Source organism: Silurus meridionalis, chromosome 12 (assembly GCF_014805685.1).
Source record: "Silurus meridionalis isolate SWU-2019-XX chromosome 12, ASM1480568v1, whole genome shotgun sequence".
Lineage (NCBI taxonomy): Eukaryota > Metazoa > Chordata > Actinopteri > Siluriformes > Siluridae > Silurus > Silurus meridionalis.
Window position 1 is genome coordinate 954,099 of NC_060895.1, and position 14,194 is coordinate 968,292.

At 41.3% G+C, this 14,194-nt stretch overlaps 3 protein-coding genes across 4 annotated transcripts in view; 1 reads left to right on the forward strand and 2 right to left on the reverse strand.

Annotated features, from left to right (window-relative positions):
* The window catches only part of tomt (transmembrane O-methyltransferase), a 2,443-nt gene extending 819 nt beyond the window's left edge, over positions 1–1,624 (reverse strand). The window contains exons 1-4 of one of the 2 annotated variants that reach the window (XM_046863495.1): positions 1,414–1,624; positions 681–955; positions 406–602; positions 1–323 (exon numbers count right to left, since the gene is read on the reverse strand). The exon at positions 1–323 is cut by the window's left edge and continues 819 nt beyond it. In XM_046863495.1, the coding sequence (XP_046719451.1) occupies positions 3–323; positions 406–602; positions 681–942 (780 nt within the window). In that variant the 5' untranslated portion in view covers positions 943–955; positions 1,414–1,624 and the 3' untranslated portion in view covers positions 1–2. Of the gene's footprint in view, positions 324–405; positions 603–680; positions 959–1,413 lie in introns of both variants that reach the window. The other variant, XM_046863494.1, reaches the window with a different exon arrangement.
* Positions 1,625–2,018: 394 nt separating this feature from the next.
* sfrp2l (secreted frizzled-related protein 2 like) lies at positions 2,019–4,184 on the reverse strand. The gene is given in 4 exon segments (XM_046863491.1): positions 2,019–2,791; positions 3,298–3,378; positions 3,498–3,701; positions 3,704–4,184. Coding segments are annotated over 4 exon segments (927 nt in total). The 5' UTR covers positions 4,032–4,184; the 3' UTR covers positions 2,019–2,477.
* An 8,665-nt stretch (positions 4,185–12,849) lies between these two features.
* Positions 12,850–14,039, forward strand: LOC124394975 (sarcolipin). The gene is made up of 2 exons (XM_046863499.1): positions 12,850–13,006; positions 13,616–14,039. Exon 2 carries the CDS (start codon positions 13,663–13,665, stop codon positions 13,759–13,761), a length of 99 nt encoding a protein of 32 aa, XP_046719455.1. The 5' UTR covers positions 12,850–13,006; positions 13,616–13,662; the 3' UTR covers positions 13,762–14,039.
* The last annotated feature ends 155 nt before the right edge of the window (positions 14,040–14,194 follow it).

A 14,194-nucleotide genomic window follows, 5' to 3' on the forward strand; every position in this document is an offset into this window, starting at 1 on the left:
CTTTACTTGATGCCACGGAACACGAGTTCAGCCATGCCATCACGGATTCCCGGGATGTACTCGAGTGCGGCACGATGTATGCGGTGTTCATAAAGACCGCATTGACGCACGTGACGCAGGAAGCTGGGAGCGCCAGGAAACACCACGTTATCGGCCATCACCACGGAGCCATCACCCAGCAGACCGCTGTCCTCCAGAGCCCGCAGGTCCGGCCGATAACATCGCTTCCAGTGGTCCATAAACACAAAGTCCAGACGTTCAATACCGAAATCCTCACGTAGGCGGGGAATCACCTCATCTGAGGGTCGCACAATCAGCTCCACCTGCACCAGGATGGGGGACGATAGGGTTAGAGATCACTTAACACTATAGAAATGAACTCTGCTGATTTCATGAATCTCTCACCGTGTCTTCATCAAATCCAGCCATGCGGATGATCTTCTCGGCCACGCGTGCATTCCTCTCATCCATCTCCACCGAGTAGAGTCGAGCACCAAGAGGCAGTGCACGAGCGATTCTTACCGTGGTGTAGCCGCAGTGAGTCCCCAGTTCCAACACCGTCATAGGACAAAGTTCCTTCAGCAGACGATCCAGAACCAAACCTGAGACATAGAAAGAAGTTTACTCAAACTTGTGTGTGTGTGTGTGTGTGTGTGTGTGTGTGTGTGTGTATTCTATGCCTTTTTTAGGTCCTATATGACTGATGAACTCGATGTTGCTGCTCCAGTTGTCGAAGGTGTCGAGGATGTTCTCGGGATCTCCTGCTGTGGCATGTGTGAGGACATACTCATACACTCTCTCCTCCCTGCTGAGGCCAGTATTAAAGTCCTGAACCCAGCGAAGCAGCACGGCCCGGTAAAATAGCACGAAGTAGAACCGGTACCGGATGAGCAGAGAGATCAACAATGGCACAAAGGCCAGAGCAATGGCTCCAGAGACCATTTCCCACAATGCACTGCTGCAGTGTAATAGCAATAGCATGAGTAGGCAAGTACAAATATGATGCAGTGCTCGTTTTAGCAGATTAGCATCCTACCAAACATCCTACCAAACATCCTTCCAAACCCTTCCGCTTGTTCTTATGCTCCATGATGATCATGTCATTGTGAAATGTTATTTATTATTTAGTGAAACTGCAGAACACTACCTCCACACACACACTTTTTTTCAATGTCACAAACATCAAATACACACTAAACATCACACTGACCTGCCAGGTAAACATTATCACAGAAAGTGTGAGTAACACCTGCAGACCCTGTAGAACATTTTAGGAACTGACTGTAGAACTTGAAGAACACTAAAACCTAACTGAGCTTCACACAGCTGTACTGAAACAAACACCACTGATCCTCATCAGAGATCATCCCCCACCACACACACACACACACACACACACACAGCCAAACTCACCTGATTACTTAGGGTTTCTGTCTGCGTTCCTTTGATTTTCAGATGAGAAAACTAAAAGGTGAAATGAGCTGAAGTAGGTTGTATTTGTGAGTGTGTGTGTGTGTGTGTGTGGGTGGAGAGAGTTTAACCAGTCAGCTTCTTCTCTAAATTATTCATTAACACCCATGTGAGCTCCTCTTACACTCAGAACCTTTAAGTACACACACACACACACACACACACACACACACTTTTCACACCATGTTACAAAATGAAATAAATCTGGTGCATTTCTGAGACATGAGGGACATGAGACATCCTCATTTCAGGAGGAACAGCAAATTTGATCAGTTACTGTTTTACAGGTTCTCCTTATGGTCATGTTGGTTTTCTCCAAAGGTCCAGCAACAGTGTGATGAGTGTGTGTGTGTGTGTGTGGTGGGGGATGACCACTGATCCTCATCAGAGATGTTTGTTTCAGTACAGCTGTGTGAAGCTCAGTTAGGTTTTAGTGGTCAAGTTCTACAGTCAGTTCCTAAAATGTTCTGCAGGTCCTGTGATGAACAGGTTTGCCAGAAAAAGTGCATTTTGCTCTTCATTGCTCAGTGATAGTTATTTGACTTGTATTGATGAGGAAAACATTCTTTTATTCACATTAGCATAAAATTTCACGAGTCAGAACCTCACCTGAGGAAATGTATTAAACATGAGGCACATTAGAACAACAGCATATCAGGTTTCTTCAAATAAACCAGGTGTTTCAGATGCATTTTTATTTGTAGTGTAAATAAAAATAGAACACAAACTGTTAAAATTATTTTAAATTCAGGTCTTCATTTAAAGACTAAAATAAGGGTGAACTCACAGTGCAGCTATTAGAGTTAAAAACACTATTACAGTGCACGTGCACGTCGCTAGTTGGTCATTAACCCCCATGCAGGGTGTAAATCTGCTTTCTAATAAACTCAAGTCCTTACAGAAGTATTATCAGCTCTCGACTCGACCTCAGGTTTCACCATCAACCTTTTTCTTCATTAAACTTTTTTTCTCTCAAACCTGAATGTTAGATGGGAACTGATTTACTGCTAGCATGGCTTTTTGCTCAGTTTTCTAATGAACTTCTTCAGCTCTCTCTCACGATGAGGCCATTTTACGAGTCGGGATAAAACAATGCGTCCGTCCTTCAAGTCCCCTAAAGCCAGAAGTGGACCGAAGCTCCGCCCATCTAGTGCCTGACATGAGCAGTTACCAGCATCTCTCAGCCAGAGGGCGCTCTGCTGCATCGCCACCTGCTGCTCCTGCTCTCCACCTTCCCAACGCAGGACCCGACTCTGCCCCTGAGGCTCCACTCGTAGGTCCAAACCCTCCAAGGAAGAGGATCCAATCTGAAGCCTGAATGCTGATGAGCGAGGAACAAGCGAGAGTCTTTTATTCATGCCAATCAGTGCAAAAAATCTCTCCGTTCAGAGAGGAAAATTATATTAAAGAAAAGTTTATAGATTTAATCACAGAAATGCCATTAGGACAACGTTTAAATACGTTTTTTTGTATAATACACAGAGGCAGTGGCAGAAACGTGGGACTATAATAGATGCTTAAATAGAGATTTTATGTGCAAATAAAAGTTCATTAGTTTATATGTACAACTACAACTGAAAAGTACAGAGAAGAGCTGTGCCCAGACCAGACACCTGTGGTACACATTCAATCCAGGAATAACATTAACTTCAGGCTTAAATGTACCGTTCAGATTTTCATTCCGAAACAGTACAATTGTGAATGTTTTTCACTACAGAGGGCATGAGGCAAGAATGATGCTGTGAAATGTGCTTTAGTGTGGCATAATGTCAATGTTCTACTTTTCTACGCCTGAAAACTGCTCAGGTCAAATCATCTCACACTCACCAAACTGACTTCTGCAGAAGTTTTCCTCAATCTCATGCTCTGCATCAGATTCTGGTCTGCAGGCGTCACACAACACGTTACCTACACACGGGGAAGGAACACACCTGATTACCCAGAATTCCATGCCATCACCTAAAGAAAGCCTGTGGAAGGAAATCAAGTGTATCACGATTTTAAAAAATCATATCTATAGGAGAAACCTTGGAGGACGTCAATAACATCCCGGCTGGTGGCGTCACTTCCCGGAACACACAGCGTCGAATTCAGTCCCGGGAAGTGGCTACAGTTAAACGCGTGCGGCCACGAGAACCCGAAAGCGTTCATAACAGGCGCGCACGCATTGCGCACGTTCTCGCATAGTCTCCTGCACGGGCGCACGGGATGGTCGAGCTCCGGTAGGCACGCGGGGCGAAGAGCGAGCACAGGAATCGGGTGATATCTCTGTGACAGCGTTTATGGACCAGAGGCAACCACGCGCCGGACTGTTGTTGCGCTTCTCGCGCGCTCTCGTGGCCCAGCAGCGTGGGAAGCCGCATGTGCCCATACCCGAGCCCACGGCAGAGAGTCATGGCACTCGGTACCGGCCGGCACACGGAGCGCGCGCTCCCGAACTCCACCGACGTGACAAAGTCGGAGACCACGTCTGCAGTAACTTCGTCTAATAAAATATCCTGCGATTTACACGTGCAAAAGCCGAGAAGCGTCGCGAGGAAAAGCACCAACCGTGTGTCCATCTTTAATCCGCAACCGTTTCTGTTTTCTTTATGCAGGTTTCGCTGCTGCACGCGCGTGGAGTTAAAACTTGTCCATCTCGAGGCTGTCCAATCACTTCAGACTACGTCATAATCGAAATTCTGCGTGACCCAATCAGTTGAATTAGTTCTTAAATCCATTTTATACGTGTTTAATGACTAACTCAATATTACTGCTCCATCACAGGAACGTGAATGTTTCTGCTGCGCGTTGTTTCGATTCGGTTCTAAGTGTTACACCGGTTCTACCGAGCAGAATTCCGTCCAACATGCAAATGTACATGAACATTTAATTTCATTTAGATTCTGAAATGGAGCACAGCAGCACCTTTACAGAAGAAAAACACACATTTTACCATGTAATAAACTCAGACTGCACACGTGAAAGTGTAAAGTACAGAGGATTCATTTTAAACAGTGTGGCGGGGCGACTGGGGATTGGGCAGACGGGGGGCAGACGGGGGGCATCTTCCCTCTTTATATAGTGGTTGCGGCACCGGCGGCACCGGCACCCCGGCACGCGGGACACCGGCACGCGGGACACCGGCACCGGCACGCGGCGACACCGGCGACGGAGAGAGTTGAGTGTCGAGTCTGCGGTAAGCTGAACTGCTTTCAAACTTGTATCCTTGGCGATGTATTCAGTGTATAAACTCTTTGATAAAACAGACAAAAACACAGAATAAAGGTGGTAAAGTACACGCTTTGCTCTGCAACGACGTGAGTTTGGTTGTTAGATTTCTGCGCGTGGGATTTGTAGCCACGCTCACGCGCTCAGTGTGACCAGGAGGCGTTCAGAAGCACTTATCACACAAAGTGCACGCTACTGTTAGTGTCCCTGATACATTCCTTTCTTATAGAACATTATTTATGATCAACAATTTATAATGTCTCTTCTGTTTCTCCCTCAAACACAGACACACAAGATGGATGTCAGAACTAGTTTTAGGATTTTTAGGATGCATCAGTTTGGATTATAGTTTTATTGTATTAATAAATTACACTTTTAGAAGTTTTAATGTGTCATTGCACACTTTCCTACTTATTAATAAATGGCTTTAGCGCTTTTACGGAATAAAAGTTGATCTACGTATTTAAGCGTGTGCAAAGATTGGTAGTATTTGTGATCGTATGTAGTGGGCCGGTCTGAGCCTAAATACCAGGGCTGATTTTATTTATGTTTGGTCCCAGTCCAGTCCTACAGCATGGTCATGGGCATAAATAATAAATAAATAAAGGAACCACATGAAACATGAACATGTAAAGAAACACACACAGTGACCTTCATGGTGACTTTGAGCCTTTTGTAAAACCGAATTTAAGATCATCTCTAAAGAAAAGAACTGGAGTGCTTTTACTCAGGATGCAGGAAATGAAGAATGAAAAGTGAACGTTGTCTTTGATCTTCCTGTAAAGTGTGTAATTAACTTGTGTTTTAGTGCAGCTCATAAAATCCTCTGTTCACTGCTTTTAACTTTTTATAGGCTGCAGGTGCTACATGAGCTGCTCAGGCGTTTAGATGTTCATCAGTGCAAGATCTGTTGCAAAAGAAATCATACATTTTATTTCCTTTAAAAAACTTTATGAACAATATCAGTATGAAATAATAAGGAAATTTTATTTTTTTACAAAAAATGTATAAAAATCTTCAACCGTAAAAACATTTCAACTTCTGGCCTGCAGAAATGAACATGGTAAAGTTTGCTACCAAATAATGAACAAACTCTTAATGGCCATTTGATTTAAAACAAAAGTGTTCTCTGACTTGTGCCCAGTACTGTACAACAAGTTTGTGACCTCGATCATCACAAAATAAACAGAAAAACAATCACAGTGATACAACCCAATCACCTGTGGGCTCATATGTTTAAGAAGGTAGATCACTGTTTGGTTTAAGGTTTGAAATAGGCCTGGTGAACTTCAGGTTGTAACTGTATCCTACAAAAAAGATTGTGTGTAAGTACAGTGATCTACAGACTGGGGTGTGTGTGTGTGTGTGTGGGTGTGTACGTGTTCTATGCAGTGGCTATGAGAATGGAGTCACATTTCTGGGTGTGCTGCTGTGGAGGTCAAATAGAAAGAGTGAATGTGTACGTGAGCAGTGTTGGGCAGTAACACGTTACTTTTGACAGTAACTAATACTGTAACGCGTTACTTTTAAAAAATAAAGTAACTCCATTAGCGTATGGTGCGTTACCCGTTACTTTTATAAATCGAGGCGAGAGCAAGACGAGTTTCTCAAAGTGGAAATATGATCATTATTTCACTTTAGTTGAGCATAAAGACAAAAACTTTTAAGGCAAATGTAAGCTGTGTCTTTCTGGTTCGAAGGTCGAAACTCCATGCCTCGACGAAGCTAGAAGCTATGCGCTAACTCAGTGTTCTGTTCTACATTGTTGATAGTTTTCATACTTCAGCTGTGAAAGGAACATGTTTAAGAGCTCAACACAACAGCAGAAGCCACTTTAGTGTTTGATTGTGAATATATTATTCAGCTTGTTTTGTTCTTTATTTCAGAAATGCTTGTGATATATTCAGTGTGTGCTGCTCTGACTTTAATAAAATAGTGTTTAAAAATGACTTTGTGTTTAAGTCAGTTTTGTGTTTGTAGACCATAACACATAAAAGGGCATTAATGGGAACATTAAAGAAGGTTCTTTAAAAAAGGAACTAAAAAATTACTTTAAACAGTAACGCGTTACTTTTTGGTGTAAATAATCAACAAAGTAACAGTTACTTTTTAAATGAAGTAACGAGTAACTGTAACTAGTTACTATTTTTTAGTAACTAACACAACACTGGTGATATGTGTGTTTGTGGGTGTGGGGAAGGGAGTGTGTGGTGACAGCAAAACATTTGAAAAGTGTTTCCCGGCTCACGTCCAGGACAACATTGAACTTCATTCCACGTCGTGTTCACGCCACGTGTCCTCTCCGTCCACTCGTCCTATCTCCTGACACATCAGTAGAAAAACTTCAAAACATTTTACACTCATCCACTTGAATGAAATGTTATGAACAGTTACTTCTGGCTAAAAAGAGGTGATGCAATCATTCAAATGTGTTTCACTGTATCACATTGACATCTGTGTTAAAGAAGATTATGCCTCTTCAGTGTTCTGGAGACCTGAAGCAATGCACAAAAAGATTTTTATATATTTTGGATTTTAGATGAGACTCACAAAATGTATTTAATGTATTTATATAGTCGTCGTCTTCTTTCAGCTGCTCCCATTAGAGGTCATCACAGCAGATCATTCGTCTCCATTCTACTCTGTCCAGTGTTGGGCCGTGTATTTGGTATCTGGACCTTCAGTGAGGACGTACCCGACTTACTCCACCTCTTAATACACATCACATCACATCACAATTATAGAAACCCTCAATACAATACAAAAACACAATATAACAACACGTGGCATTAAAGAGAGACGTTTCACATCTGGAGGTGAAAACCATTTTACTAAAACAACAAACCCAGTTACACTCCAAACCTCCACACTACAACCACAACTGTGCACCTACAACATCTGGCCCTGGGCAGATTAGATTCACATGGCAGCACATAGAGGCTGAAATGTGATTGGAGAAAATATCTAACATCCACATACACTACTGGAAGCAGTGCAGCCGAGAGAAACACTACCACATGAAGAGAAAAAACTGATTAATAAATTAATACAATTTCATGGAACAAATATTAGAATTTAGATTGTAAATGTAGGTCAGTGCTTCTGATAGTGTTTAGACCAGCAGAGAAGGATTTACTGCTCCTGACCGCCCAACACTGACTCTGTCCTCTACATCTGACATCACACCATCTACCTGCATGTCTTCCCTCACCACATCCATAAACCTCCTCCTTGGTCTTCCTCTTTTCCTCCTTCCTGGTGTCTCCATCATCAGCATTCTCCTACTGATATACCCCATGCCCCTCCTCTGCACATGTCCAAACCATCTCAATCACACCTCCCTCACCTTGTCTCCAAAACGTCCTACATGCACTGTCCCTCTAATAAACTCATTTCTAATCCTGTCCATCGTCGTCACTCCCAACGAACATCTCAACATCTTCAGCTCTGCTACCTCCAGCTCCACCTCCTGTCTTTTACTCAATGCCACTGTCTCTAATCCATACAACATCTCAGGTCTCACCACAGTCCTATACACTTTCCTTTCACTCTCACAGATACTCTTCTATCACTAATCACTCCTGCTATCACTCTTCTCCACCCACTCCACCCTGCCTGCACTCTTTTCTTCACTTCTCTAACACACTCTCACATACTCTCAACTATAGAAAATTCAGACGAAGCTTCACAGCCATTACTCAGTTCAAGTCTGAATCTGAAAATTGTCCTTTTAACTAAGCATAAAAAATACAATAAAACGTAATAAAAATACAATTAAACGTTTTTTTCCTAATTAGTAAAAACTTTAAAAATCTCCCCAACAAAGAAGCACTAGACAAACTTTAACATGTGTGCAAAATAATTACAAAATCACCCAGGCTGGAAAACTGAAGTCACTGAAGCTGAAGGGATGATGATAAATGTCATCAGTGTTTATGCTCCACAAGTGAGTTGTGAGATGGAGGAGAAGGAAAGGTTCTGGAGTGAGTTAGATGAAGTGGTAGAAGGTGTACCTAGGAATGAACGATTGGTGATTGGTGCAGACTTTAATGGGCATGTAGGTGAAGGGAACAGAGGTGATGAGGAGGTGATGGTGGGTATGGTTTTAAGAAGAGGAATGTGGCAGATGGTGATAGATTTTCTAAAAGGGTGGAGATGGCAGTCGTGAACACTTATTTTAGGAAGAAGGAGGAACACGTGTTTTAGGAAGAAGAAGGAACACAGGGTGACGTATAAGAGTGGAGAAAGGTGCACACAGGTGGACTATGTTCTATTTAGGAGATGCAACCTGAAGGAGATTGGTGACTAAGGTGTTGACTAGTGAGGAGAGTGTGTTGAGAAGGTGGAGGGAGTATTTTGAGCAGCTGATGAACTTGGAAAATGAGAGAGAGAGAAGGTTGGATGGTGTGGAGATAGTAAAGCAGGATGTAGATAGAATTAGTAAGGAGAAGGTGAGAGCAGGGATTAAGAGGATGAGTGGAAAGTCGGTTGGACCAGATGACATACCAGTAGAAGCATGGAGATGTTTAGGAGAGATGCAGTGGAGTTTTAACAAGATTGTTTAACAGGATTTTGGAAGGTGAGAAGATGCCTGAGGAATGGAGAAGGAGTGTGCTGGTACTGATCTTTAAGCATAATGGAGATGTGCAGACCTGCAGTAACTACAGGGGAATTAAGTTGATCAGTCACACCATGAAGTTATGGGAAAGAGTAGTGGAAGCCAGGCTGAGAGAAGAGGTGACCATCTGTGAGCAGCAGTATGGTTTCATGCCGAGGAAGAGCACCACAGATGCCTTATTTGCTTTGAGAATCTTGATGGAGAAGTATAGAGAAGGACAGAAGGAGCTGCATTGTGTATTTGTGGATTTAGACAATTAATCACTCCCTAATCACCCCCCATCACTCCCTAAACACCCCCATCACCCCCTATCACCCCCATCACTCCCTAAACACCCCAATCACCCCCATCACTCCCATCACTCCTAATCACCCCATCACCTCCCATCACTCCATAATCACCCTCCCATTACCTCCCATCACTCCCTAAACACCCCATCACCCCATCACTCCCTAATCACCCCATCACCTCCCACCACTCCTAATCACCCCATCACCTCCCATCACTCCTAAACACCCCATCACCCCATCACCTCCCATCACTCCTAATCACCCCATCACCCCATCACTCCTAATCACCTCCCATGACTCCTAAACACCCCTTCACCCCCATCACTCCCTAAACACCCCATCACTCCCATCACCTCCCATCACTCCCTAATCACCCCCATCACCCCCATCACTCCCTAATCACCCTCCTATCACCTCCCATTACTCCCTAAACACCCCCATCACCCCCATCACTCCCTAATCACCCCCATCACCCCCACCACTCCCTAATCACCCTCCCATCAGTCCATCAGCTTCCCCATTACATTAACCATATACAAGATGATTACAAAGATCTCATGTTAGATTTATACACCAGAGTAACAGAAGTGCAGTGTGTGTAATACGTTACACTATGTCTGCTTACTAATATCACAGGACCTACGTGCCACATCTGCATCTGTGTGCCAGACTGTGTACGTGAGATATAGTGGGGACATGAGGTCTGTACTGTTACCAGGGCAGAGCTATGAGGTGTGTGTGTGTGTGTGTGTGTGTGTGTGTTTAATCTTTCTCACTCTCCTACACTTACTTCACAGATGGAAACAACTACATGCACAAATCCACCCTTTCACTTCCAAATATGGAAATATAAAAGGTGGTATCATTTTTAAGCTCCAATCAGAAAACAGCATTCTTAAACAATAAGTGAAAAGAAAGAACAAAGTTATTTAAAAAAAAAACAACATATAAAGAGGAAACTCATTTACACAAACTCTGTTTTGAATTTGACAGTAAGGAATCATGTAAAGTCTATTTTCAGTCTTTATCTGGGTCAGTGATATGAACAGCTGTTAGCAAAGCTGCCAGACCTTCTGGATCATTCTGAAGATTGCAGTTTACTTTTCATACCAGTAGGACCAAGTCTGTTTCAGATGCAGAATTCTGGATTGATCTTCTCCACCTTTGTTTGTAATTCTTTTCTATAAATGGATTTATTCTGTGTTTTGAAATCATACTTGAAGGAAAATATTAATAACCTCTTTTGTTTGAAATGGACTGGTAATGCTCGTCATGCAACACATGCTTTTTAAAAATCTACATTATGGTTACAATTGAATTGAAATTGTTCACTGAATCATGTAAATGTGAAATCTATCATGAAGGCAAATGTTTCTCTGAATTCAGACATGACACAACAAATAGACATGTTAAATATAGAACAGTGAAACAGGAGATGAAAACGATTTAGCCTGATGCATTTGACCTACCAGTATCCACATCTGAACATTCCTGGATTTTATCAGCAACTTTCAGAAATTATTAATAATAATAGTTTGTATTGTTTAATATTGTTATTATTATTATTATTATTATTATTATTATTATTATTAACAAATAAATGTTGTAAAGCAACTGGTATCAAGACACAATTTATTATAGTAAATAATTAAATTGCTTTTAATGAGTGGTTAAAAAAATATATATTATTTGAATATTAAAATACCCACAATGCTAGAGGCCACACCCCTTTTCTGTGCACGACTGGCTTTTATTATGCAATAACAATGTTCTGTTACACGTTCAGTTACAAGATTAATATAAGGAATAAATGTATTTAAATGTTTAAGTCATTATATTTATACACAGCAGGTAAAATAAGTATCGACATGAAAAAAACGGGGGGTGTTTACGTACAAAAGCCTTTGTTGGTAATGACTGCTTCAAGACGTCTCCTGTGTGGAGAAACTCAGTTTCACGCATTGCTCAGGTGTGATTTTAACACATTCTTCTACACAAACACTCGCCACATCTTGAAGGTTCTGTGGCCTCTTCTATAAACTCTGATCTTTATTTCTTCCTGTAGATCTTTAATGGGATTGAACATTCTAGCAGCTTTATTTTCTTTCTCTGAGAGTTGAGAGTTTCTTCAGCTGTGTGTTTGGGATCTTCGTCTCGCTGAAATGTTCACCCTCCTTTCATCTTCATCATCCTGGTAGATGCAGCAGATTTTCATCAAGAATGTCTCAGTACATTATTCCTTTAATTACGTGAAGTTCATCAGTACTGTATGCTGAAAAACAGCTCCACACCATGATGTTCTCACCTCCACACTTCACTGTTGGTCAGGTGTTTCTGGGCTGATGTGCAGGGCTGTTTGTCCTCCAAACATGGTGTGTATTCTGGCATCCAAAGAGTTCAATTTGATCTCATCTGAGCAGAATTTATTCTCCCAGTATTTCACAGGCTTGATCTTCAGCAGTGGAGTCTTCATGGTGAACGTGCACACAGGACATGGAGCTTCAGTGCATTACTTATTGTTCACTTTAAAACAATTGTTACCCCCCCCCCCCCTTTTTTTTTTAAATTGGTGACAGATATGTACTGCTCTAATCACGTGTTAATAAAATGTGTGCCGTTAAAATTAATTTGATTAATGTGTTATTAATGCTTTACTTTTGACAGCCCTAATATACTGTGTATATCTATCTATCTATCTATCTATCTATCTATCTATCTATCTATCTATCTATCTATCTATCTATCTATACACAGTGTAGGTGTGTGTGTGTGTGTGTGTGTAGGTGTGTAGGTGTGTTTTTTATTCAAACAGGTAGTTTGTTGTTGCTGATGTTTTCAGATTAAAGCTTAAAATTGACACACACACACACACACACACACACACACACACACACACACACTAGTGCAGATTTTCTTACAAGCTCTTGTTTTCCTCTGCTTCTATTAATTATTTTAATGAGGTTATTTTGCTGTTATGGCAAATTCAGTTGCATCGTCACTGTTTTTAATAAATGATGGATAATAAGATTTATGTTGGACTGGAAATGGAAATCAGAAGTAATAATTTTGTAAGTTTAATTCTGTCTGCACTCTAAATACACACACACACACACACACACACACACACACACACACACACACACACACACACACACACAGACAGACACACACACACACACACACACACACACACACACACAGAACTTAATTCCTCTTGGCAGTAAACTTTGATAATTTCTGTGTGACATGGTGATTGGGGAGGTGCCTCCTCATCAGGGTACTTTTAGGGAGAGAAGTTTTGCAGAGCGCAGTGCGACACAGAGTTCTGCACAAGAAACGAGAAAACAAAAGAAACAAACAAACGAGAGGAGGATTTTTGTTTCTTGAATTTTCCCTGACTTGAGAAACCTCTACGCAGGTAAGCCGAAGTGCATCATCTTACTGATTGATTTTTACATCATTTAAGTTGTCAGTGATCTTAAAACACCTGCATGCTTTCTCATTTTCACACTCTGTGATTATTTAGCCTGCTGAAATTCCCACTAAAATCTTGACCAAAATTAAGTCTTAAATTTAAAACCCTTAAATTGTACATGTATTATTATTATTATTATTATTATTATTATTATTAATAACAAATACTATTATTATAGCAGCAGCATTGTGTAGGCATGTATGTGGGATTGTGTGCTTTATATAAGTGTGAATCGAGGCCAGAGAGCTGTCAGTATGAAACAGTTGGACAGATGAGAGTAGAGAATTTAGATCTTGATGCTGATTGGTGAGTTTAAATGTGGGCATAGATCCTGCAGTTTATGCGACTCAAACTCGCTCTGACTTCTGAACAGGAAAAAGTTTGCACAAAAAAAAAAAAAAAATTGTCAGGAAATAATTTGAAAGTTTGCAGTTTTACAACATTCACTGAGGTGAATTAAATGTCATCCTTACTCACACCTCAGACAGATTTGTTCTCAATGTTCTATTTTAATCTGATAATAGAACTTTACCTTCTGCCTACTTCTTCTAGAACAGTCCCAGCCCCTCCTCACTGTGACCCCCCCTTGTCTGGGAGAGATGGACCGATCCGTACAGGAGCTGTTTCTGAACTTCATGATCGTGCTGATCACAGTTCTGCTCATGTGGCTGCTCGTCAGATCCTATCAGGAAGCATGAACTGCTTGGGCTGGAGTGAGAGCATGTGGAAAAGCTGGCCGCCGTGATCAGCACACGCTGATCGAGCTCCAAAGTTTGTGGTTTAATTTGCTTACGTTGATCATGTGATCATGTGAATAATAATTTGACGGTGGCCTTAAACTACTTGCTTTTGTTTACTTTTGCACAACATGTGAACATGTGCATTTCCAAACATGTGTTAACTTTATAAACTTAAGTTTAAGTGTATTTACCTTTTCAAAGTTGTGCTTTCCAATAAAGTTGGAATATATCTGATGTTTAAGTATCTCAATCACAGCAGCATTTACAATCAATTATAATTAGTATTCCAACATTATCTTTCATCAGCCAGTCAAATGCCATCATTTCTTTATAACATTTTAACCAACAACAATAGATTATTATTTCTATCAGCATTTTCAGGAGTTGGTAT

Excerpts from the sequence above, each read along its gene's own strand:
- LOC124394975 (XM_046863499.1), top strand. The coding sequence starts at position 13,663 with ATGGACCGATCCGTACAGGAGCTGTTTCTGAACTTCATGATCGTGCTG.